Source organism: Sturnira hondurensis, unplaced genomic scaffold (genome assembly GCF_014824575.4).
Source record: "Sturnira hondurensis isolate 20B ecotype Veracruz unplaced genomic scaffold, ASM1482457v3 Scaffold0000880, whole genome shotgun sequence".
In the NCBI taxonomy this organism is placed as follows: domain Eukaryota; kingdom Metazoa; phylum Chordata; class Mammalia; order Chiroptera; family Phyllostomidae; genus Sturnira; species Sturnira hondurensis.
In genome coordinates, this window is record NW_028073511.1 from 14,691,629 (window position 1) to 14,716,449 (window position 24,821).

Sequence of the window (24,821 nt, forward strand, 5' to 3'; positions counted from 1 at the left end):
GTTAGTACAAGCCACATGATTCAAAAGATTTTCAGCAGAATGCCCAGGCTGTAAAACTAGAAGCATTTACAAAACGTCATGCCGTAGAGAATGGGAAGTTCAGCTGCATTCACTCTAGCAGCCACAAAAAAAGAAAATTAACCACAAATGAGTGATTATGTGGGATTCTGCTTGAGCAGCTCTCAACCTCCAACTGTTGATGTCTGTAGACACAGTGGCTAGGCAAGCAGTCCCATAGGCTAAATCAAATGAGCCATCCAACAGAGGCCTATTCTACCAGTTCTGTTATAAAGATGCATACACCTGTTACATACTTTAGAATCAACAAGTGTAAGATTATTAGTGAGCAAAGTGTGTGCCCTTCTCTGACTTTCTCAAGAACTTTAAGCGCCGTTAATAGAATTATCCGGTGCCTTGCTATAAGCCGTGACTTAAATTCTGTCTTTGATAGTGTGATTCAGAACTCAGTCTTGAAATTCTACAGACTATTCTCTAAAACTCCTCTATTTTTAAGACCGACTTCATCTTAGTTTACCCGGCCCTGTGTGCACCTGTACGCATTCTTTCCAGTTCTAGCCCTCATATTTCAACTTCAATGTTAATCAAACATGCGGAGTCATGTTAATTATTCCATAAATATTTATTAAGCACCTATGTGTCGGGTACTGTATTTGGAAATGGAAATGAATTATAATAGATATTTAAGTATGAAACTAAATTTCAAAGCTGTAAGTTCTTTCCAATTTTGAAAGATCTTCCCTTTTCAACTTTTAATAATCTCTTCTACTTCCCTTTGTTGTTCAACACTCTTCTGAGAGAACTTAATATAAGGCGATGACAAGTCAATCTAGTGTGAAGAAATAGACAGAAAATTGTAATTACAGCGGGAGAATCAAAAGGCAGGAAGTAACTCAAGTCCGCACACAGAGATGAAGGGCATCATCAGTAAAGACAACTATGTACATGAATATAGAAGAGAGTGTAACACAATCTTGTTTGTAATTACTTTCCTATTTTGACTTTAAAGATAACAGCATGAAGCAATAATTATAAAACTCTGAAGATTCAGCTGATAATGTATAAAGATGTCATTCAAGCGAAAATGGAATTATATAAGTTTTTATACATTATGGAAACTAAGTTAGCATTTATCTGTGGTATTCGTTTTTCTCTTTCTGCCTTGTTTCACTTAGCATAATACTCTCTAGGTCCAACCATGTCACTGCTAATGACACAATTTCATATTTTATGGCTGAGTAATATTCTACTGTGTATATGTACCAAATCTTCTTTTTTTAAATATAATTTTTATTTAATTCTTGTTCAAGTACAGGTTTCTGTCTTATATTCCCAACCCTGCCTGCCCCCCACCCCATGCTCCCCACCTCCCTCCCCTTTCCACCCCCCACCCTTAGTTATTGTCCATGTGTCTTTTATACTTGTTCATGTGAGTCCATTCCCTTTTCCCCTATTATTCTCTCCACTCTCCCCACTGGGCCCTGACAGCCTGTTCCATATTTGAGTGTCATTGGTCGTATTTTGCCTGCTTGTTTGGTTTGTTTAGATTCCTGTTAACAGTGAGATCATATGATATTTGTCTTTCACCGCCTGGCTTATTTCGCTCAGCATAATGCTTTCCAGTTCCATCCATGATGTTGCAAAGGGTAGTAGCTCCTTCTTCCTTTCTGCAGCATAGAATTCCATTGTGTAAATGTACCGTAGTTTTTTGATCCAGTCATTTACTGATGGGCATCTAGGTTGCTTCCAACTCTTGGCTATAGTAAATTGTGCTGCTATGAACATCGGGGTGCATAGGTTCTTTTGGATTGGTGTTTCGGGGTTCTTAGGATATACTCCCAAGAGTGGAATTGCTGGGTCAAAAGGCACATTCATTTTTAGTTTTCTTAGAAAATTCCATACTGTTTTCCATAGTGGTTGTACCAGTCTGCAATCCCACCAACAGTGAACTAGAGTCCCCTTTTCCCCACAACCTCTCCAGCACTTGTTGTTTGTTTCTTTGTTTATGATAGCCAATCTGACTGGTGTTAAGTGGTATCTCATTGCGGTTTTAATTTGCATCTCTCTGATAGCTAGTGATATCGAGCATCTTTTCATGTGTCTCTGGATTCTCTGTATGTCCTCCTTGGAGAAATGTCTGTTCAAGTCCTCTGCCCATTTTTTGATTGGGTTGCTTGTCTTCTTTGAGTGGAGCCGAATGAGTTCTTTGTATATTTTGGAGATTAAACCCTTATCTGAGGTATCATTGGCAAATATGTTTTCCCAAGCTGTTGCTTCTCTTTGTATCTTGATACTGTTTTCCTTAGCCATGCAGAAGCTTTTAATTTTGATGAGATCCCATTTGTTTATTCTTTCCTTTATGTTCCTTGCTCTAGGGGACGTATCAGTAAAAATATTGCTGCGTGGAATATCTGAGATTTTCTTGCCAAGGCTCTCCTCTAGGGTTTTAATGGTTTCACGGCTTATATTTAAGTCTTTTATCCACCTTGAATTTATTTTGGTGTATGGTGTAAGTTGGTGCTCAAGTTTCATTTTTTTGCATGTAGCTGTCCAGTTCTCCCAACACCATTTGTTGAAAAGGCTGTCTTTACTCCATTTTATGTTATTGCCCCCTTTGTCGAATATTAATTGACTGTAGAGAGTTGGGTTTATTTCTGGGCTCTCTGTTCTATTCCATTGGTCTATGTGCCTGTTTTTGTGCCAGTACCAGGCTGTTTTGATTACAGTGGCCTTGTAATACAGTTTGATATCAGGTATTGTGATCCCTCCTACTTTGTTCTTCTTTCTCAAAATTGCAGCAGCTATTCGGGGTCTTTTCTGGTTCCATATAAATTTTTGAAGTGTTTGTTCTATGTCTGTGAAATACGCCATTGGTACTTTAATAGGTATTGCATTGAATCTGTAAATTGCTTTGGGTAGTATGGACATTTTGATGATGTTAATTCTTCCAATCCATGAACACGGTATATGTTTCCATTTATTTGTGTCTTCCTTGATTTCTTTCTTCAGTGTTGTGTAGTTTTCTGCATACAGGTCTTTTACCTCCTTGGTTAGGTTTATTCCCAGATATTTTATTTTTCTTTTTGCTATATCGAATGGGATTTTTTTCCTGATTTCTGCTTCTGCTGCTTCATTGTTGGTATACAAAAATGCCTTTGATTTCTGGATATTAACTTTGTATCCCGCTGTTATGCCAAATTCATTTATTAGTTCCAGCAGTTTTTTGGTAGAGGCTATAGGGTTTTCCATGTACACTATCATGTCATCTGCAAACAATGCCAGTTTTGTTTCCTCCTTTCCGATTTGGATGCCTTTTATTTCCTTTTCTTGTCTGATCGCTGCAGCTAGAACTTCTAATACTATATTGAATAGAAGTGGTGAAAGTGGGCAACCTTGTCTTGTACCTGATCTTAGTGGAAAAGCTTTTAGTTTTTGCCCATTGAGTATGATGTTGGCTGTAGGTCTTTCATATATGGCCTTTATTATATTGAGGAATGTTCCCTCTATTCCCACCTTGCTGAGTACCTTTATCATAAATGGGTGTTGTACCTTATCAAAAGCTTTTTCCGCATCTATTGATATGACCATGTGGTTTTTGTCTTTGCTTTTGTTTATTTCGTGTATTACATTTATTGATTTGCGTATATTGAACCATCCTTGCATCCCCGGGATGAATCCCACTTGGTCATGGTGTATGATCTTTTTGATGTATTGTTGGATGCGATTTGCCAATATTTTGTTGAGGATTTTAGCATCTATGTTCATCAGTGATATTGGTCTGTAATTTTCTTTCTTTGTTGTGTCTCTATCTGGCTTTGGGATTAGGGTGATGCTGGCTTCATAGAAAGAGTTGGGGAGTTTTCCCTCCTTTTGGATTTTTTGGAATAGTCTGTGAAGAATAGGGGTTAGCTCTTCCTTAAAAGCTTTGTAGAATTCTCCTGTGAAACCATCTGGCCCAGGGCTTTTGTGTGATGGGAGTTTTTTGATTACTTCTTCAATTTCATTTGCTGTTATTGGCCTGTTCAGGTTTTCTGCTTCTTTTTCATTGAGTTTTGGAAGATTATATTTTTCTAGAAATTTGTCCATTTCACCCAGGTTTTCAAATTTCTTGGCATACAGTTCCGCATAGTAATTTCTTACAATCCTTTCTATTTCTGTGGTATCAGTTGTAATCTCTCCTCTTTCATTTCTGATTGTGTTTATTTGTGTCCTCTCTCTTCTTTTCTTAATGAGCCTACTTAAAGGTTTGTCTATTTTGTTTATCTTTTCAAAAAACCAACTCCTGGATTCATTGATCTTTAGAATTGTGCTTTTAGTCTCTATGTCATTTAATTCTGCTTTGATCTTGGTTATTTCCTTCCTTCTACTTGCTCTGGGCTGTCTTTGTTGTTGTTCCTCGAGTTCTTGCAGGCGTTGGGTTAGGTTGTTTGTTTGAAATGTTTCTATCCTCTTTAGGTGAGCCTGTATCGCTATGAACTTCCCTCTCAGGACTGCCTTCACTGTGTCCCATAAATTTTGGGTTGTGGTGAGTTCATTTTCATTTGTTTCAAGGAGTTTTTTGATTTCCTCCCTAATTTCAATCTTGACCCATTCATTGTTCAATAGCCTACCATTCAGTCTCCATGATTTTGGGTGTTTTGGGTTTTTTCCTGTGGGGTTGGTTTCCAATTTCAGTCCCTTGTGATCAGAGAAGATGCTTGGTATGATTTCTATTTTCCTGAAGTTGTTGAGACTGGTTTTGTGTCCTATCATGTGATCTATCTTTGAAAATGTTCCATGTGCGTTTGAAAAGAAAGTGTATTTAGTTTCTTTGGGATGGATGGCTCTATATATATCAATTAGGTCCATTTCTTCTAGAGTGTCGTTTAATGCTGCTATATCTTTGTTGATATTTTGTTTGGAAGATCTGTCCATTTTTGACAGTGGGGTGTTAAAATCCCCTACTATAATTGTGTTGCTGTCAATATCTTTCTTGAGGTCCTCTAGGATTTTCTTTATATATTTGGGTGCTCCTGTGTTGGGTGCATATATATTTATGATGTTAATGTCTTCTTGGTGGATTCTTCCCTTGAGTATTATGAAGTGACCTTCTGGGTCTCTCTTTATAGCCTTTTTTTTGAAGTCTATTTTGTCTGATATGAGGATTGCTACCCCGGCTTTTTTTTCATGTCCATTTGCTTGGAAAATTTGTTTCCATCCTTTCACTTTCAGTCTGTGGTGGTCTTTTGTCCTCAGGTGAGTCTCTTGTAGGCAGCATATGTGTGGGTCATGCTTTCTTATCCATTCAGCTATTCTATGTCTCTTAATTGGTGCATTTAATCCATTTACGTTTAAAGTTATTATCGAAAGGTACTTATTCATTGCCATTTATGTACCTGTGTTCCTCTCTGTCTCTCTCTTTTCCTTCCTTTCCTTAAAGCAGCCCTTTTAGTAATTCTTGTAGAGCAGGTTTTGTGGAGGCGTATTCTTTTAGACTTCTTTTGTCTTGGAAGCTCTTTATTTGGCCTTCTATCTTGATTGAGAGCCTTGCTGGATAAAGCAGTCTCGGTTGTAGGCCTCTGTTTCTCATTACTTGGAATATTTCCTGCCATTCTTTTCTTGCTTGGAATGTTTCCGTTGAGAAGTCATTAGCCAACCTTATTGGGACCCCCTTGTATGTTACTTCCTTTTTCTCCCTTGCTGCCTTTAGGATTCTCTCTTTGTCCTGGAGTTTTGCCATTTTAATGATGATGTGTCTTGCAGTAGGCCTCTTTGGGTTCCACCTGCCTGGGACTCTCTGCGATTCCTGGATTCGTGTGACTTTCTCTCCCCTCATCTTAGGAAAATTTTCTGTTATTACTCTTTCAAGTAGGTTTTCTATCCCTTGTTCTTCTTCTTCCCCTTCTGGTATTCCTATTATTCGGATATTATTACGTTTCATATTGTCTTGTATTTCTCTTAGACTCTCCTCATTTTTTCTGATTCTCTTTTCCATTACCTCGTCTGTCTGGGAGATTCTTTCCACCTTGTCTTCGAGCTCGCTTATGCGGTCCTCCGCCTCATCAATCCTACTCTTCATACCTTCTACTGTGTTCTTCAATTCAGAAATTGTATTTTTCATTTCCTCTTGGCCTTTGCTGATGGCTTCTATTTCCTTTTTCATGCTGGTATAATTTGTGGAGAGTTCATTGTAGCTCCCCTGTAGTTTCTGGTAGTTCGTTGTAAGCTCTTTGAATTTCCTGATAACCAGTGCTTTGAATTCCACATCTGATAGTTGACTGGCCTCTATTTCATCTAACATTCTTTCTGTGGCTTCCTCCTTTTCTTTCATTTGGGGATTGTTTCTTTGTCTCCCCATTGTTTGTGCTGCTCTTCTCATTGGCCTCAGCTTCTTGGATTGATCTGTTCTGGTACCCTGAGTTTATGGCGTGAACTCCTGTGGTAGGATACCTGTGGAATTCAGTGGTGCAGTCTCCTGTAGGTATCTTGGTCTTCTCTGCTCTCTCTACTCCTCCGGTTGGTGTCCAGCGAGTCAACCCGTTTGGTCTCACTAACTGCAGCAGCCTGAGGGGCTGTTATTGTGGCTCTTCTCGCGCCTTGGTACACTCAACTCGTCTTGGCAGTACCCCCCAAGATCCAGACTGGCGCCTCTCACCCGCACCCTACTGAGAGCAGATTTTCTCCCAGGCTTCCCAGCCCTGGTCTGACATGAGGGTGCACGCTCCCAGCCTGGCTTTCTTGTTCTCGTAGGCTTGGGTGTGGACCTTTCCCTGTGTTGTGGCTGAATACACAGGGCAACTCACAATTCTCCCAAACCCAACAGCAACAGCCTGACTCCCTGTGTTTCCCTGTCTGCGCCGACTGAGTAGGGGTGAAGCTGGTGACTGGCTCTCTTCCAGGGGCCCAGCCAGCAGCCAGAGACTCCCCGAATTTATTCGACAGCTAGTGCAGGTCCTGTGCCACAGGGATCACCTGGGCGACTCTCAATTCCCCAAGCCGAGGGTCGGCGCAGACCCTGCCCCACGGGAAAAGCACGGGCGACTGGCAGTTCCCCGAGTAGACGGCCTGCTCGGGGCCCCTTGGGGGCCGGGAAGGCGTGTGAGACCCGAGGCTGATGAAGCCAGGGGGGCCGGGAAGGTGTGCTCGGCTGAAGGAGCAGGCGCTGGCCATGGCGAGGGCCACTTGGGGACCGGGGAGGCGCGCGAGCGCAAGACTTGCAGCCGGTCAAGCCGAAGATCAATGCTTGACTCACAGTGTCTCCTAGTCTGAGCCAGCTGAGCAGGGATGGGGCCGGCCTGCGCCGGCTGAGTAGGGATGGAGCTCGCAACTGACCCACTTCTGGAGGCCCTGACAGCAGCCCGAGATTCCCCGGGACTGCTCGCAGGCAGGCACGGGCCCCTCGAAGCAGGGAGTGCTCTGGCAGCTCTCAGTTCTCCCAAGCCAGCAACCTGACTCCACGGGTTATCAGAGCTTTCTGGTTTGCTTCCGAATGCTCACTCCTCTCTCTGCCACTACTGGCAGACTGATCTCTTATGGTGTTTTCCAATCTGCGCCCTGCCAGACAGGGGTGGTGCCGGTGACCAGTTCTCTCCCAGAGACGGTGTTGCCCACCCTCGGCTCTCAGAGACCTGGGCGGCCAGCCCGGGCCCTGGCTTGGCCTGGCCCGCCACAGCCTCTGTGCTGCTCCCTCGTACCTTGTTGATCTGTGGTTGTCTCCTCTCCTCAACCTCTGGTCATTCAGTGTCCGATACAGTCTCTAGAGTCCTGCCTTCTTATATGCTGGGTCCCAGTTTGGCATCTGCTGTGCTCTTCCGCAGATCAGCCAGGTCCTTCTCCGGTGCATGGAGAGAAGGGAAATCCTTTGTCCTACTCCGCCGCCATCTTCCCTCCTCTCTCCTGGAACCTCTTTTAAAAGCTAACCCACACAAGAGACCAGCTTGGTTCCACACTACAGACTTTCCTAAAATCTCTCAAAGGTCCATAAATCCCCCAAAGTGTTAGCTGGCCTTGGCATGCCCTGTGCCTCCTGCTAAGCAGCCCCTAGCCCAGCACTAGAATCATCTGGCTTTGGTTCACAGTATAACACTCCCACTTACTTCCCAAATCTTCTTTATCCATTCAGTCATACAGTAGTTCTATTTTTCATTTTTTTGAGGAAGTTCCATACTGTTTTCCATAGTGGCTGCACCAATTTACAATTTCAATAATGATACACAAGGGTTCCCTTTCCCCCATGTCCTCTTCAACACTTGTTGTTTCTTGAGTAACGAAACTGGAAATACTTGGAAATGAGTGAAAATGAAAACACAATAACCAAAATTTATGACATGCAGCAAAAGAAGTGTTTGGAGGGAAATTCACAGTTTTAAATAGCTATATTAAAAATAAAGATTTCAAATGAATAACATAACATTCTACCTTTAGAAATTAGCAGTATAAAATATTAAACACTACAGCAAATAATAGGAGGGAAATAAAAAGATTACAGTGAAAATAAAGTATAAGAAAACAATAAAAATTCAATAAAACTAAAAGTTAGTTCTTTTAAAAGATGTATTGACAAACCTTTACCTAAAAAACTAAGAAACAAGAGGAGATTCATATCACTGAAACAAGAAATAAAAGAGGGAAGTCATCATAGACATTATAGAAATAAAAAGAGTAAAAGAATAAAGAAATGCTATCCATCAGGTAAATATAAAAATTGCATGCCAACAAGTTAGATCATGTAGAAGAAATGGACAAAATCATAAAAATACACAAACTACAGAAACTGACTAATGGAGAGTTAGAAATAACCGAATAGACCTACTATAAGTGAAAAAGATTGAATTAGAAATAAACTTCCCACAAAGGAAGGCCCTGTTGGTTTCACCATTAAATTCTACATAACATTGAGAAGAGTTAGCTTCAAACCTTCACCAGCTCTTTCAAAAAATAGAACAGGGGGGACCACTCCCAGCTCATTCCTTGAGGTCAGCATTGCAGATATTAAAACCAGACAAAGGCATCACAAGAAAAGTACTAATATGCTTGTGAATATATGTGTCAAAATATACAACAAATCAGTAGCAAGCCAAACTTAATATATAAAAATGGTTATACAGGATGACCACATCATGTAAGTTAGTTCAGCAGTGCCATATGGGTTTAACATGAATATCAGACAATGTAATACAATGTATTAATAGAATAAAAGACCCAAACCACATCATCATTTCAATAGTTGCAGCAAAAACATTTGACAAAATATAACATGCTTTAAAGATGAAAGCACTGGCCTGGCTTGTGGTCTCTGGGTGGATGCCCGGTCAGAACACACGTCTGGGTTGTGGGCCAGGTCCTCAGTTGGGGGCCTGTGAAAGGCAACCTATCTGTGTTGCTCTTGAACATTGATGTCCCTCTTTGTCTCTCTCTCCCTATTTCTCCCTCTCTAAGAAAAAATTAAATCTTTTCTTTTTAAGATAAAGGCACTAAGCAACTAGGAATAAAAGAGACTTCCTCAATTAGACAAAGAACATCTAAAAAACCTCACAGTTAACTTGACACTTAACGGTAACAGGCTATTTATCTAAGATCAGGAACAAGACAAGGATGTCTACTCTTACCACTTCTATTCAATATTGAATAAAACCAGATTTTATCCAGGTCTACTAGTCTAGACATAATGTTAATAATAAACACAAAAGGCACAAGATTGTATAGTAAAAAGAAAACTATCATTTTTGTAGATTATATGATCTCATGTACAGATTATAACATAAGTTATTCAAAATTCCACATGTAAACAAATATATTAGAACTAATAAACAAGTTTAGTTAGTTACTAGTATAAAAGACCAATAGACAAAAATCAATTTTATTTCTATGCACTGCAAAGGAAAACCAAAGACTAAAATTAACAAAACAATTTGATTTAAAAGCCAAAAATGTAGATTACTTTGAAATAATTTTAATAAAAGAAACACACATCTTCTAAACTTAAAACTAAAAAATACCATAACTTTTAGTTAAAGAAGGACTAAATAATAGTCCATGTTCATAGAATGGAAATCCTAATATTATTAAGATTGAAAAATTCCCCAAATTTATCTAAACACAATACCTACAAAAATCTCAGTTGTCTTTTTTTTGCACAAACTGGCAAGCTGATACTAAAATTAACATCAAAATGCAAGAGACAGAGAATAGCCAAAATAATCTTCAAAAATGAAAAAAGGACAAATTGGGAGGACTCTCTTCCTAATTTTAAACTTTTTAAAAAAGATTTTATGTATTTATCTTTAGAGAGGAAGGGAAGGAGAGAGGGATAGAAATATTAATGTATGGTTGCCTCTCATGAGTCCCCCGCTGGGAACTGGCCTGCAACCCAGGCATGTGCCCTGACTGGGAATGGAACCTTGATCATGTGCTTTGCAGGCCCACACTCAATCCACTGAGCTACACCAGCCAGGGCTCACTTCCTAATTTTAAATCTTGTTCTAAAGCTAAAGAAATCAAGATAATGAGGTTTTTACATATTGATGATCATATAGGTCAATAAAATAGAATTAAAAGTCTACATATAAAGCCTTACACGTATTGTCAAAGGATTTTACAAGGGTGCCAACACAAGTCAATGAGGACAGCTGTAGTTTCGTTGACAAATGGTGGGACAAAGAAAGGACTTACGATCTTCATAATAGAAGTGGGCATGCATATTTCAACTAACAGAGGTAAAAGAAAATGTCAAAAAGTCTCTGAAAAATATCACTGAGTTTTCTAACACAGTCATCCTCAAATGGTACCCAGTGTAAGAAACAAGAAACTAGCCCCATTCCTGCCAGACAGAGCAATGTAAGGGGGTTATAATTTCACATGAGACAGCACCTGCAAGTGTCGGTTGCACTCTATTATAATAAAGTGTGCGATGAGTTAAAAAATAGAGGAAATACAGTGTCATGTCCTCCTAGAGCAGGCATTTGGTAAATACTAAGAAAAAGCATCAATCAAACTAGCATACCTTTCCAGCTGCCAACTGAATTCTTTGTTTCCCCTCCTTCTAGCTAAAATTCTCACATTTCCACTTGTTGGCTCCTTTTTTCTCAACACCTTCCACCTCCACTGATTTCTCAGCCCACTTCATTCTGATTCAACTTCCATCACTACATCAAAATAGCACTCCCTAAAGTAACCCGTGAATAACTAAATACAAGGTCTGTCCAGAAAGTATCCACCCATGTAATGAAAAATAGAGACATTTATTGAAGAAGATAGAAGATACAAGAAACATTGTACATAGGACAATGACACCTCAGTCCCCTTCAAGGTATGCACCTTGGGACCTAATACAGTTTTCCCAAATGCCAATAGCTTCCCTGTCATATCTTCCTGAATCTCATGGATGTCTGAAATCTCTTCCCTTTCAAAGGTGACATTAGTTTTCAGAAAAGCCAGAAGTTACAGAGTGCCAAATTTGGGCTGTAGTGGGGCTGAGTCACCTGGGTGGTTTGATGTTTTCCAAAAAACTCTGCACAAGATGTGATGCATGAATGAGCACATTGTCATGATGAAGCTGCCAATCACCATCTGCCCATAGCTGCAGCCTTCTGAATCATTCAAATAGTTTCTGCAGAGGAATATTCAAGCTTAATGAAAAATTTTATGCAGATTTGTTGCTATACTTATTCAGTCATTCTGAATGCGATGGCCACACAGTGCACATGCTCACTCAATGGCATCTACTGCCCCCACTGACTAGTACAGTGAAGTTGTCATTGTTCACGCATGAGCATTCCAGTCCACTCTCCTTGGCTCCTAGGTTACATGGATATTGCGCAAAACTGTTCTTGTTATATTAATAATGGCTGGACTTTTTTCTGGACAGATCTCGCCTATCACATGTGATGAAGCTTGTAAATGAAAACCTTGCACCCTGATGGGAAAAGATGAGCTTTGCAGTCAGACAGACCCAAGTGCAAATTCCGTTTTATTAATTATTCAAGATATAGACTTGGCATTTCATTTAATTTATTTAATACTTATTTAATCATTCTCAGTGCCAACTTGATTACCTGTACAGTAAAATGTATAATAATATACCTTTAGAAAGGCATTAATGATGACTCAAGATTGTGCATAGTTCCTGGTGCTCAGTTAATATCGGTGATTTTTGCATATATTATGCTTTCTACAGGCATAGACAGCTGACCAATGGCATCACTTTTACATCTCCTCAAATAAGTGCAGATTAAATGTCTCCTACCCTTACTTAGATCATCATCTAAAAGGATGTTATCATGACTTTCTTTTTCCTGGTTGCAGGACTAGAGCCATGCTCCCTGTGACAGATTCTCTTTATGGCACAGGTGGCAAACACAAGGCCTGCGGGCTGAATCCAGCCCTCCACCTTGTTTTATCCAGCCCAGCACCTTGTTTCTACCTGGTGGCAGTGCCAAGCTCCTTGCCCCTAGTTAAGGAGTAGTTGCATTCATACAGTCCTAAATTATTTTCAGCCCTTTGAAGGCAACCGGGAGGCTGATGTGGCTCCCGGTGGAAATGAGTTTGACAGCCCTGTTTTATGGGAACTGTTGTGATGATTACAGAAGTCATAAGGTACAGATGGTTGAATCTCTTCTTCAGGGGAGCACATAATAATACAATTGCCAAATTTTAAATGATCACTCAGAGATCATTCATTAGACAGGTCAAGGCCATTTAGCAGACTTTTATATGGTTATGCATTCTAAAGGTTTTCTGGAACTTTCCATTGCAGCTTCCCCTTATTTTTTTAAATAGCAATGTAAAAAGTGACTCACAGAGCAGGAAAGATCCTCAGCACCTGCCAACCAGTGGTAAGGAGGCTGCAGGGGACTCTCAGCCTGAAAAGAGCAGTCTACAGGACAGGACAGACAGATTTGCAAGAGAAATTATTTTCTAATTTGTTTTGTTTACAGGCAGATTTTCATTAACTGTGTTTGCTCCTTTTCAAGAGAAAATAGTTATGGCCAAAGGAGCATCATGTTAATTCACCTGTGTGAAAATCAAAGTAAAATTCCATGCTCGAATTAAAGATTATCTAACAGACTTGGGTCTTGTGATGTTTAAAGCAACAGAATCCATCCAACACCCACTGGGAGAGGCCACCGGGACATGCTGGTCTGTCCGGGTGTGCAGCACAGACAGAACAGGAGCTCAGTGATCTTAATAGAACTAAGACGTCCACGTGGTGTGCTTGAGGGCGCAGTTCCCTTTTTCAAAAATTATATGTGCTGAATTTTATTGTTTNCTTTTCAAGAGAAAATAGTTATGGCCAAAGGAGCATCATGTTAATTCACCTGTGTGAAAATCAAAGTAAAATTCCGTGCTCGAATTAAAGATTATCTAACGGACTTGGGTCTTGTGATGTTTAAAGCAACAGAATCCATCCAACACCCACTGGGAGAGGCCACCAGGACATGCTGGTCTGTCCGGGTGTGCAGCACAGACAGAACAGGAGCTCAGTGATCTTAATAGAACTAAGACGTCCACGTGGTGTGCTTGAGGGCGCAGTTCCCTTTTTCAAAAATTATATGTGCTGAATTTTATTGTTTTGCTCACTGAACCCTAGCAATCTCTATGAGCTTATAATTAAGAAAGTATTATACTTGGAGAGACTCCCTCATTTTATCAAAAAACTTTGAAAAGAAATGGAAGCATATAAGCTGTGTAACTGTCTAAACATATTCCAGGTATTCTAAATGTTTAACGTAAGACCACAGGGGTGTTTTGTGTTTGAGCATGTTAAAGTGCCAGACCATAATACTAGTCTCAGGAACTTCATAGCAATACATAGTAAGCAACAGAGGTTTTTTTTGAATTTTTTATTCCCTTCATTCAAAAGTTTTCATTGGCCAAACTTGAGAAGCAGAAAGCCTAGTAAAAAGCAAAAGGTACTGAAGTCCTCTTTTTCCACCTGGCAGTAGATGGCAGTAGTGAAACACGAAAAATCCATTCAGGTGCCGTGCAATTACCTGCTAGGTTTTCCTTCTTTCAAACTTGGGTATCTGAGCTGAACCAGAATTCCTAAGAAGATAGTATGGTTGTCACCCCCTTACTGTTCTAAGCCAGTTGTATGCCTCTCTCATTTTAAAACTAAGAGTTTGTCCTTGCTTTTTGTTTGTTTTGTTTAGAGCAGTTTTGGTTCACAGCAAAATTGAAGAGAAGGTACCAGAGAATTCCTGCTTGCCCCAGCTCCCTACCTGTGCACAGCGTCCCATTACCAACATGCCCCAGAAAAGTGGCTGTACTTGCGGAACCTATGCGGACACATCGTAATCACCCAGTCTCTAGTTTACCTAGCGGCTCACGCTTGATGTTGTACATTCTATGGGTTTAGACAACTGTATCCAAATACTTTGTATAATATCTAATGGCATGGAACCATCATTATGGATTATACAGAGTATTTTCATTGTCCTAAAAATCCTCTATACTTTGCCTATTCATCCCTTCCCATTTCAGCATCACTGGTCATTTTAGTGTGTTCATAGTTTTATCTTTTCCAGAATGTAATGTAGTTGGACTCACATCCTATGTAGCATTTTTAGATTGCCTTCTTTTACTTAGTTTTATGCATTTAAGGTTTCTCTTTTTTATGGTTTGATAGCTTATTTCTTTATAGCACTGAATAACATCCCATTGTCTGGATATATAACTTTTTCTTTTTATAAAGAGATATCTTTTCCATTTGTAGCTCTCTTGAGAACTTGACAATATTCTGATGTTCCCACATTTTTCCATTCAAACTCCTATTTGGCACTTGAATGTATTAAGAACATGCTCCATTTAGCAAATGTTCAGGAAATAGGCCCTCAAAGCCCTCCAACCTCTCAGAGCATGGTGTCTGGGACACTCTCCTTATTGTGTCTTAATTACTTCTCCAAAGTGGAACTTTCCTGGTCAGATAACAATAAAGGGTCTCTGCTTCTTTCAGATCCCTGGAACGTCTTCTGTAGTTCAGAGAAAATGGAAGCCTCTGCAGCCTATCCCACAGCCTCGGGGGCCAGGACAGCAGACCAAGTCCAGGATTAGTGCTGTGGCTGCTGAAATAAAGCAGATCCGAGCCCGACGAAAAACAGCCCGGATGCTGATGGTTGTGCTTTTGGTGTTTGCAATTTGCTATCTACCAATTAGCATCCTCAATGTGCTAAAGAGGTAAAGTTCACCTATTATTTGAAAACAAAGTGATCTGTCACTTCTTGCTTCTTAAGAACTCTTTTTAAGCCACAAAGAAACCTAAATCCTTTGTCTAGATAGCTTGTCAGGCTTGATAACTTGGTGGTGTTTTTACCGACAGGTAAGGCAAACATCCTTTTAGATGTTCAGACTGTAAATGCTCTTGTTCATGTAAATTCTTTGTTGAATGGCAGACACAAAACAGATGTTCCGTGACCTCTTCCAGCTAATTGCAGAAAAAAGTCCTAATGCATTAAAAAAAAAAACAAAAATGAAAAAACCAACAACAACAAAAAAAAACCCCCTCATTTACAGCATTGAGTTCTGTTTTGATCAGAACAAATGGGTTTACTACAACATGACTTTCAAAGATTTGGGGAATTGTGACAGAATTCTATCTAAATGATTAAAAAGAGATAAGAATGTTTTGTGAGCATTCTAATTGTACTTGAAAGTACATTTGTGAGCAAATGCACAAAAAAATGAAATCACAACACACACTCTGTTTTTGAATGTTTAAACAGAAAGAAAATACATTTCCTAAAATCAATGAATCAAGCTCAGGGTGAAAATTAATAAAAAATCAGTACAAAAATTTTCAGCCAGGAAAGGTGTGTTATGTGTTACACTGCAGGCACACTATTAAGTTAACACAATTAACCAATGCAACACAGCTGATGCATGGGCAATGGTACACTTGGACTTCATAGCCAGCCAACTTTATTGAGAATTATCAGAACTATTGCACATAGGCTGGTCCCGAGGTGATATTAATTCTGTTTATAATAGGCTTAGAACTAAAACTAAGATCGTTGCTCTCACTTTTCTGTGATTCAGAATCACTATCATGTTCCTCACTGCTGGGGAGTCTGGAGAGAGTTTTTGGCTGGAGTCTCACAGACGAAAGGTGGTAGACTCAGCCGCAAAGATTTCTCATTCTCTTCGGCCCTTTTATTGATTGTTTCATGCCTTTTTCGGTGGAGAAAAGGTGAAAAATGCACTTTTGTTTAGTAATATTATTTACTATAGACTCAGTGTTAAAGGTAAATAAATGATGTCGACCGCTTGAGTCCTTGAGACATATACTGGCTCACGAGAAAAGGAGTGACTTTACTCCCATATTTTTTCATGATTTTCTTCTTAATTTTGCTCGTCTACCGCCATCGTCTACAAGTGTATTGTGGTCTTTTGCTAGATGACGCCTTCTGCCCTTAAAAACTTTGTAAATATGCTGTGAAACTAGAGGGACTTTTGTTTCTCTTTTGTACTTTTATTTTAGTCTAAGTTCAGTGAAAACTAAATGTACTGCTCTCAGGATTGTAAGAGATTGTAATTTGCATTTCCCGCATCTCAGCACTTATGCTTTCCTTTAGCTGTTTCCAAATACCTACTTGTCTGCAATATTTCTCTTATTCTTTCAACTTAAATACCTTCCTTTCCAATGAAAGGAAATTGCTTTCTAAGGAGAAAGTACATGTTTAATTTAAAATATTTGAATGTTTTGAGCATCCTGCTCTTTTCCACAAACTAAAAAAAATAAATTAATAACCTCCAAGTAATTTTTCTCTTTACCGCACATATTTTCTTTAAATGTGTTTAAAGAAACACATATTATACTTATGTGTTATAAGTATAATATATTATACATATTATACTTATCTTCTTTATCAAATACATCTCTCAATTTCTTTTCTAGAAACTTGAAATTTTTGCCTGGATAATTCAAACCAACCTTTTTACAGCAGTTCTGATTTGACTAGGATTTATGTTGCGGTAAAGAGGCATATCATTATTAATTCCATTTGTTCATGTTCCACTCCATAGAGCATCACTCTATTCTGGAAATGCATTTCTATCAGGGACACAAATTACACAGTCAATGATAGAATTCTGGCAGGAAATGCCTTATAATCTTCAGTCTATAAATATATGGAGTAATTGCAAGTTACCTGCTGTTGGCTAGTGAATAGAATTAGCTAGATGGGGTATTTCTGAATATGGAACAAATGTTTAAGATTTCATGAAGAATATCATAACGAGATATTTTTCAGAGTTAAAAATAATAAAAACATGAAAACCCATGAATTTTAAGAAATTGCCAGAGTTTTGCCTACTGAAAACAGGTTCTTCTCTGGGTATAAAAAAGTCCCAGAAGCAAATTTCAACATGCTTGGAAATACTGGAGTTGTGGCGATTTAATACTTTGATCAATGCACAAATTAAAGTAGGAAGAAGTTCTTACACACTGCCATTCGGGACTGCTTTTTAAATGCCACACATACAATGGAATATTCACAAACCTGCGCTATTGTACTGAGAGACAAAATGAAAAAGGGAAACAGAAATATGTTTAAGAACTCTTATTGCATTTGCTGTTTAGAAAAGAGAGAGTTCTTCTCTAACCTGATTTGACGTTTGATTTACTGATGGTGCCGTAGAGTTTCTGTTCATGTCCTGAAGTTTTTTCTAAACCCACCGTAGTGCCATAAACCTATCAGTGGTCAACACAGCAGGGAAGACAGGAGTCAGGCAGCTTCTATCAAGGGCTTTGTTCACCTTTGAATTTAATTACTGAAAATGTATTCTCCAGGATCACCCTAGATTTCCTGTTATCGTTATTTTTCTTGCAGAGTATTTGGAATGTTTACCCACACGGAAGACAGGGAGACTGTATACGCCTGGTTTACATTTTCACACTGGCTTGTATATGCCAATAGTGCTGCGAACCCAATTATTTATAATTTTCTCAGTGGTAAGTTTTCAACTCTTTCTTCTATATAAACCACAGTTCTAACCAAGGGTGAGGGACCAGCGACCAGAAGTTCTGAACACCCTTGAACTGGATGAAGAACTTAGATACTGTAGAATAAAAAAATTCCTTTGATCTGTCTTGAGGTTTTTCTCTTACAAGCAGAACACATTATCTGAGTCATCTGATAAAATTATTGAAGGGATTTCCCCCCAATAAAATTTAGAAGAAATTTTGAAGTAGGAGGAAAGTGAAAATTGTAAGAGCTGAATAACAGAATCTTGCTCGTCATACATTAAACTTTAATTTATTCAAGTGTAAAATAACTTTATCTAAAAATAAAACAGCTTTGCTATAAATTTTCCTTGGCCAACACCTGTAGCCTAATTGAGATTGAACTGGAAAGTTTCCACTTTTTTTGTACTTTTCTATTTATATTAATTTTGTAGCTAACATCTCTTAGGTTTTTCTTTAAGATTTCTCGCTGACCACAAATAAATAAATAAATAAATAAATAAATGAATAAATTTAAAAAAAGGTATTCCTCCTGAATAACACCTAAGCCAAATGACAAACATAGACATATCTATAAGTTATTTAACCTGTTTATGAATCAATACAATGATAAAAATCATTTAACTAATTATTCTTTTATATACAATTTGCCTAATTGACTTTTAGAATTGTGTTTTAATTAACTACATCTTTACATTGTCTTATACCAAAAGTGGTTGGCTATTTCTTTTTTATTTCTATCTCCAAATATAATACGATAAATGTATGATAAAAGAAGCAATTTATTGCATATTTAACAAAGTATGTATATTTTGTAACTCTCCATTTGGACTTCTGGCTTATAAAAATAAAAAAGACAACCAGTCAATTGGATATTTTAAAAATATTTTTTCAAACATTGCATGTACTCTGTACATTTATTTTTATTCCACCTTTCAGAAAATCAGGTGGTGTTTGTGTGGTTTGTTCTGTATTCAGTTGCCCCTTTTCTTGACTTCCTCTGCCACACCCAATTCCAGTCTCTGAAACAAAGACTACGCTCAGTCTGAGACAACCAGGCTGGACCGCTCCTGTGCTGTCTGAAGGGACAAGGGGCCTTGTGGAGCTGTAGCTCGGAAAGCAGTAGGGAAGCAATGGCCAAGAGGTTAGGTTTGACTAAAGCTCTGGGCCTTGCACTAAGTTTTGAAATAGAAGCCCTGTACCAAAGCCATAGTGCTAGTTTATGGTTAATAGTGAGTTAGGGAAGGCAGCTGATAATCACTGAGGACTTAGGTCCCTGCTATTTTCTTGGCCCTTAACCTTGCTCTTCCCATTTGATCATTCAATAACCCAATTTGGTCATTGAGACTCGAAGAAAATGAATTATGATTCCCAACACTGCCATTTACCCTTAAATAGGTAATTGTTTCATTTTCATACCTCTCTAATTTCATGTCAGTAATTTAAAGACAAGGAATAATTTCTTAATTTTTTTCAGTGTGTTGTGCTGCCTATGCAGGTTATGAAACTTTAGAGACTTTGTAGATATTTTAAGATATTTTTTAGATATTTTGTCAATTGATTGTTTTGGTAGAACAGGGTTTTTTTTTTCAGAGTAAAATGGGCAATGTCTGTATAGTTTGGGATGTCTATGGCGTAAGCTTTATCATTTTTGAAATTATTAAATATTTCTGGGTATTCTTCCACTGCTGATCACTTTTATTATAGTTAACCACTTAAAAATAACCCACATTCACAAACATATAAGGTTTAACTAGAAAGGAATGAAACACACTGCAAATATCACACATGAAAAGCAGTTTCATAATTTCATGAAAATACCTCATTGTTTCAAGAGTCTACCACACTTCCACTAACACAATTTCCTTTTCGTAATTTCCCCGTCTTTGCAAAATGTGACACCTCATTGTTAGTTTGACTCAAGGGAGCAACTCGGTTGCACCCTACTCATGATTTGTTAAAACATATTTACGCACAGTTCTTTTTCTTTTCATTTCCCTGGTTTGCCAGGAAAATTTCGAGAGGAATTTAAAGCTGCATTTTCTTGCTGTTGCCTTGGAGTGCACCATCGCCAGGAGGATCGGCTCGCCAGGGGGCGCACGAGCACAGAGAGCAGAAAGTCTCTGACCACCCAGATCAGCAACTTGGATAACATATCCAAACTCTCCGAGCAAGTCGTGCTCACCAGTATAAGCACACTCCCAGCAGCCAATGGAGCGGGGCTGCTTCAAAACTGGTAGAATATTTATTCACGTGACAAAGATACCTGAGTAAAACTATTCATTTTTTTAAAATCTCTGTACACAGAAATTTTATTATCTGAACGATCTGAAGCTAAAATTACTTTGTGGATCCATTTTTGAAAAAGAAAAACCTATTGCTCTTTGGAAATAAAAGTCAGTTTAAACTAATTTCTCAATTTTTGATTAAATACCTTAGAAATTTAACCTTCAACTGAATTTATTTCAGGCTATTTCACTTTTAGTTTCCTGTATTATGACTTGTGTCAATGAAATGTTTAAGCATTCCTATTCTAATTATTTCAATCTCACATGCAAAATGGTTGCTAAAAATCAACAAAAGTTCTTCAATAATCTTTTGGCAACTAAAAGAAGTAGCAATTACTAACTCTGAATTAACAAAACATGAGATTTGATGTTATAGTTTTAAAAAATCACAAAAGGCTGTCATTATGATGTGTATCTCAGAGAATATTTATATACAAAATAGCATATTAGATAACTCAAAAGCTACCTTTCAAATCTATATAAAATAAATGCTATTAAACTTTACTTTCCATGAATTTTATCACTCAGTAACACGATTTTCTCAGGTTTGTAACTTTACCATTTCTCATCTCAACATATGGCTAGTAAGACACAATATTAAAAATACAAATTTTGGAGTAACTTAAAAATACATAATAATTTTCATCTCTAAGACTCCAACATTTAAGTAAGATAAAATCACATTATTATACTCTTCTAACCAGTGAAAATGATGTAGCCAGCCTTGGTGGATTAAGTTAAAAAGTGTGATTTACAAAGAAAAGAAGTAGTGGACTATTAAATCACAGCTGGGTTCCATATTGCACAGGTTAACGCCATGGAGATTTGTTGGTAAACATTTGCTTTTATTGAAATCCCATACACACATATTAAAGACGCACCAGAAAGCACCCTCTGGACAGGTTATTGCCATGGAGATTGGATGGTAAATATTTTCACTTATTTAAATTCTATAAACATTTATCAAACACCTACCAGAAAGCACCAGCTGTGCTAGGTGCTAGGAAATGAAGTGGGGGTGGATGTAAACGTGCCTTTAACAGAGCTCAGGTATGCTTATGGAGACGAGGGGACGGAGCCTTCAGGGCAGCAAAGCATTGTGGGGGATGGGTTCCCACACCCACAGAGCAGCGACGCAGGCGGTGGTGCTGTTCCTCACCCGGGAGGTTGGCGTTTTTTGTTTCTATTTATTTATAGTGACAATGCTGATGTTCGCGAATTCCTCCTGGGCTTGCCTCCACACGAATGAGCAGCAGTGTAGTATATTTTGTACAAATGTAAGCTCTGGGGTTCAAAGCACTGAATAGTCCAAATTTGTTTTCCTGTAATTTTTTTTTCTGATTAAAATATTCACTTCAGAGTTAGAAAACTTGCTCTCATACGGTAGTGGCAGGTGTTCTTATTTTAATTGAAACAAGATCTGGGGAACAATATTTAAGACAGATTTTTGTACAAGATTAAAATTGTCTTGTTCTTTTTTTGCTTTTACCCAACTCATCACTTTTGTAAAGAAGTCATAGCAAATGAGTGATCCAATAGCTGCTTTGTACTTTAGAATTGGGGATTACCTTGTGCTTTTTACTACTCAAAAACTACTCTTGCATATGAGGTTTATTAAAATTATGTTGCTAGTTAGCAAAATAATGGCAATGAACACAAAGCATTGTGTTCATTGGGTAACTCTTCTCTACCCTCTTTGTACATTTGAGAACTTTTTTCTCATACTGCGTGAAAGGAGAGTTGTAATTTTCGGGTTTGTGATGGAAGCTAGCACTTTAAATAGTTTGATGATATCTTCAGATAATATGCCTTAATAGTTAAGTAATATCTCAGAGTAAGAGCTAACTCCTTTAGACCCTAATATATCTAGCTCTTTATCATGTAAGAATGAGAGAAATTGAAAGGAGAGAGAGAGAGGTTGTGTGATTGTGTACTAAGTTCAGACTCAGAAGTCAGAATTCCTTTGTTCTAAATCTATGACTCCCAAAGTGTGATTCCTGAACCATAGGCATCACCTGAGATTTTATTAGACATGCAAATTTCCACCTTATCTCAGATCTGCTGAATCAGAAACATTGGGGGGTGGTATCCAGGAATCTGTGTCAACAAGCACTTCAGGTGATTTTGATGCACCTTAAAATTTGAGAACCACTGCTCGGAATACTACCACCTGACACCTGTTTATTAGGCCGTGTGATATAAAGTATTTCACCTCACAAGCATCGACAACAGGGCTCACCATCATCCCTACTGTCATCTTGGTTGGAGGTCTGAAAGAAGAGGCTGAGGGTCAGTGCTGAATGTCACTCAGTGTCACCTCAAAGAGATGATGGTTTATGAAACAGTTGTCCCTGAGTGACAAGTGCAATGTGAAAGACAACTGATTTTAAGGCCCGCATGGAATTTATTGCTATCTGGATGACTTGAGTTTCTAACAGAAAACTTTCAAATTTCCAATTTTATTTACACTTACTAAGGCTAAGTTTGAGGAAGCAGTTTCTAAGAGGGAATATTAACTGGGAGGAAAAGCAAAAAGCAAACAAACACCAGTTCTCATGAGAAACTGAGGGAGTGGAGGAATAATAGACTTTGTGTATCCCTCTCCACACGTTCAAGCTGGAATCCTTCTCAGACCTCTAGATCTAAGTCCTCTTAACGGGAAAAGGTAAGGAAATAGGTGTTTCCCAAACCTGCCAGTCTCTGGAACAAAGGGTCAACTACTTACCTCATTATGTGCTAATAACACAAATGAGAAGACTTCTTCTGAAAACAATGTGTTCTGACTGTTTTATTCTATACATAGAGTGTGTTATTTTTATATATTTCAAAGATTTAATGTAAAATGTCATTAATGTTACTGAAATTTGTTATTAGTGGTGTGAGATAATTTATCTAATATCGTATTCACTTGAATTTCATTATTTTTGAACTACAAACCCATGAAAAGTATCATGGCTGAATTTATTTATTCTTGGCAAAATCTGACTATAGTTTCCAAGGAAAATGACTTCTGAATTCTCTGGGGCTTGGAGCTTTTCTTGGATATTAAATAACTGTTACAAGTCATCGATGGGTTAATTTCAAAAGTGTCGGCACAATAATATTGAATTTCACTTCCAATGTATACTGTTTTAGTGAAGATACAGGTAAAAATGCCCATAAAATATAGTTTGAATAGACATAAACCTGGAATATCAAAATGACAAATCCTGAAGACACTTAGGGAAACAAATGGTGAGGAGGGCTATTATTATTTTATTACTAGTGTAATAGAATGTTTCACTTGATATAATCATAATTGTACTCACTTGCATTTCAAAAAAGTCTGGGTAGTCATAATTTAGGAAGCTTTTCAATTCTAGTTAATTTGACAACAGATGACTTTTCTACTTCTTACAGGTTATGAGTAAAAAAAAGACAATTTTATCAGGTCCTGTGCAACTAGTTTTCAAGTGGCATGAAGCAAAATCATAGAATTTTTTAGAGCAGATATGTAAACAGAGAAAATACTGTTAATATAAGTCTATTCTATTACCTTATGTACCACAAAAAATGAACTGCAAAGGCAAAAAAATGCTGTTATCTCCCCAAATTCGAAGGAGATTGTTTTCTAGAGACTATGGAAATTAAAGAGGAGGCAAAAAGCTCTCTCCCAGTTGCCACGTATTTCTATTATCATATATTTTCTTGATCAACTTTGGAGTTAGAGTGTCTTTAAGTGTTTCATGAAATGTATTTATACAATTGCTGTTTGCCTTGTGTGTAGCACGATACTGTTTGTTGAACCCTTCCTTACCTTACATACTTCAAGCTCTTTCTGCCTGACTTACTGTGTCTTCATGAAAAAAGTGTTATCACATCCAATGTGATAGTACTCCCATGACTGTGAAGGATGCTTGTTGTGTAGTTTTTTTAAGTAAAAAAACATTCAAAATTCAATAATCACATCCACATTGTCCTCTGTATCGTATGAAAAATCTTGTTGTTGTTGATTAGATAAGTTGGATATTCTCTCATAATTAGTGTCAAATCATTGCCGTTAAGGATTAAATTAAGCCCTGTGGTACAGTTCTTAATAACCAAATTATTTTTTCCAATGAGTTTATATAACCAAGGATAATCATGATAGACATGGTTTTTAATGTTGTTTTAGAGCAGGGACTAAAATAAAGAGGGTTAAGATTAATACAGAAATATTTCACAAAATTATGTAAAACCATGTGTACATAGAGCATTGCATTTTGGAGCTTTTGTCTGAGTCAAGAGACTTAAAGAAAATGATGACTTGTGATTTTCAATTTAGTAGACTAGTAAGTATAGCATTTACTTAAGTAAGCAATTTTGGAGGGTGATAATATGTAAAACTTTTAGCACTATTTTAAGTTTAATGGTAAATTTTAAAAATGTATATTTTCTACTCTTTATTTACCTGAATGATTCTGAGAAATGACAGAATCAACTACCAAGGATTTTGATTTACAATTCATTTTTATTCAGCACTGTTTATTTTTATGTTTTAATTACTTTCTTTATTTATTTTTAGAGCAAGGGGAAGGGAGGGAGAAAGAGGGGGAGAG

General features: G+C 37.9%; 1 protein-coding gene across 2 annotated transcripts in view; it reads left to right on the forward strand.

Moving 5' to 3' along the window:
- The window catches only part of HCRTR2 (hypocretin receptor 2), a 93,469-nt gene extending 70,951 nt beyond the window's left edge, over positions 1-22,518 (forward strand). The window contains exons 5-8 of one of the 2 annotated variants that reach the window (XM_037056232.1): positions 14,951-15,171; positions 17,823-17,944; positions 19,967-20,194; positions 22,466-22,518. In XM_037056232.1, coding sequence (XP_036912127.1) covers positions 14,951-15,171; positions 17,823-17,944; positions 19,967-20,194; positions 22,466-22,518 — 624 coding nt within the window. Of the gene's footprint in view, positions 1-14,950; positions 15,172-17,822; positions 17,945-19,966; positions 20,286-22,465 lie in introns of those variants that run through there. The other variant, XM_037056240.1, reaches the window with a different exon arrangement.
- The last annotated feature ends 2,303 nt before the right edge of the window (positions 22,519-24,821 follow it).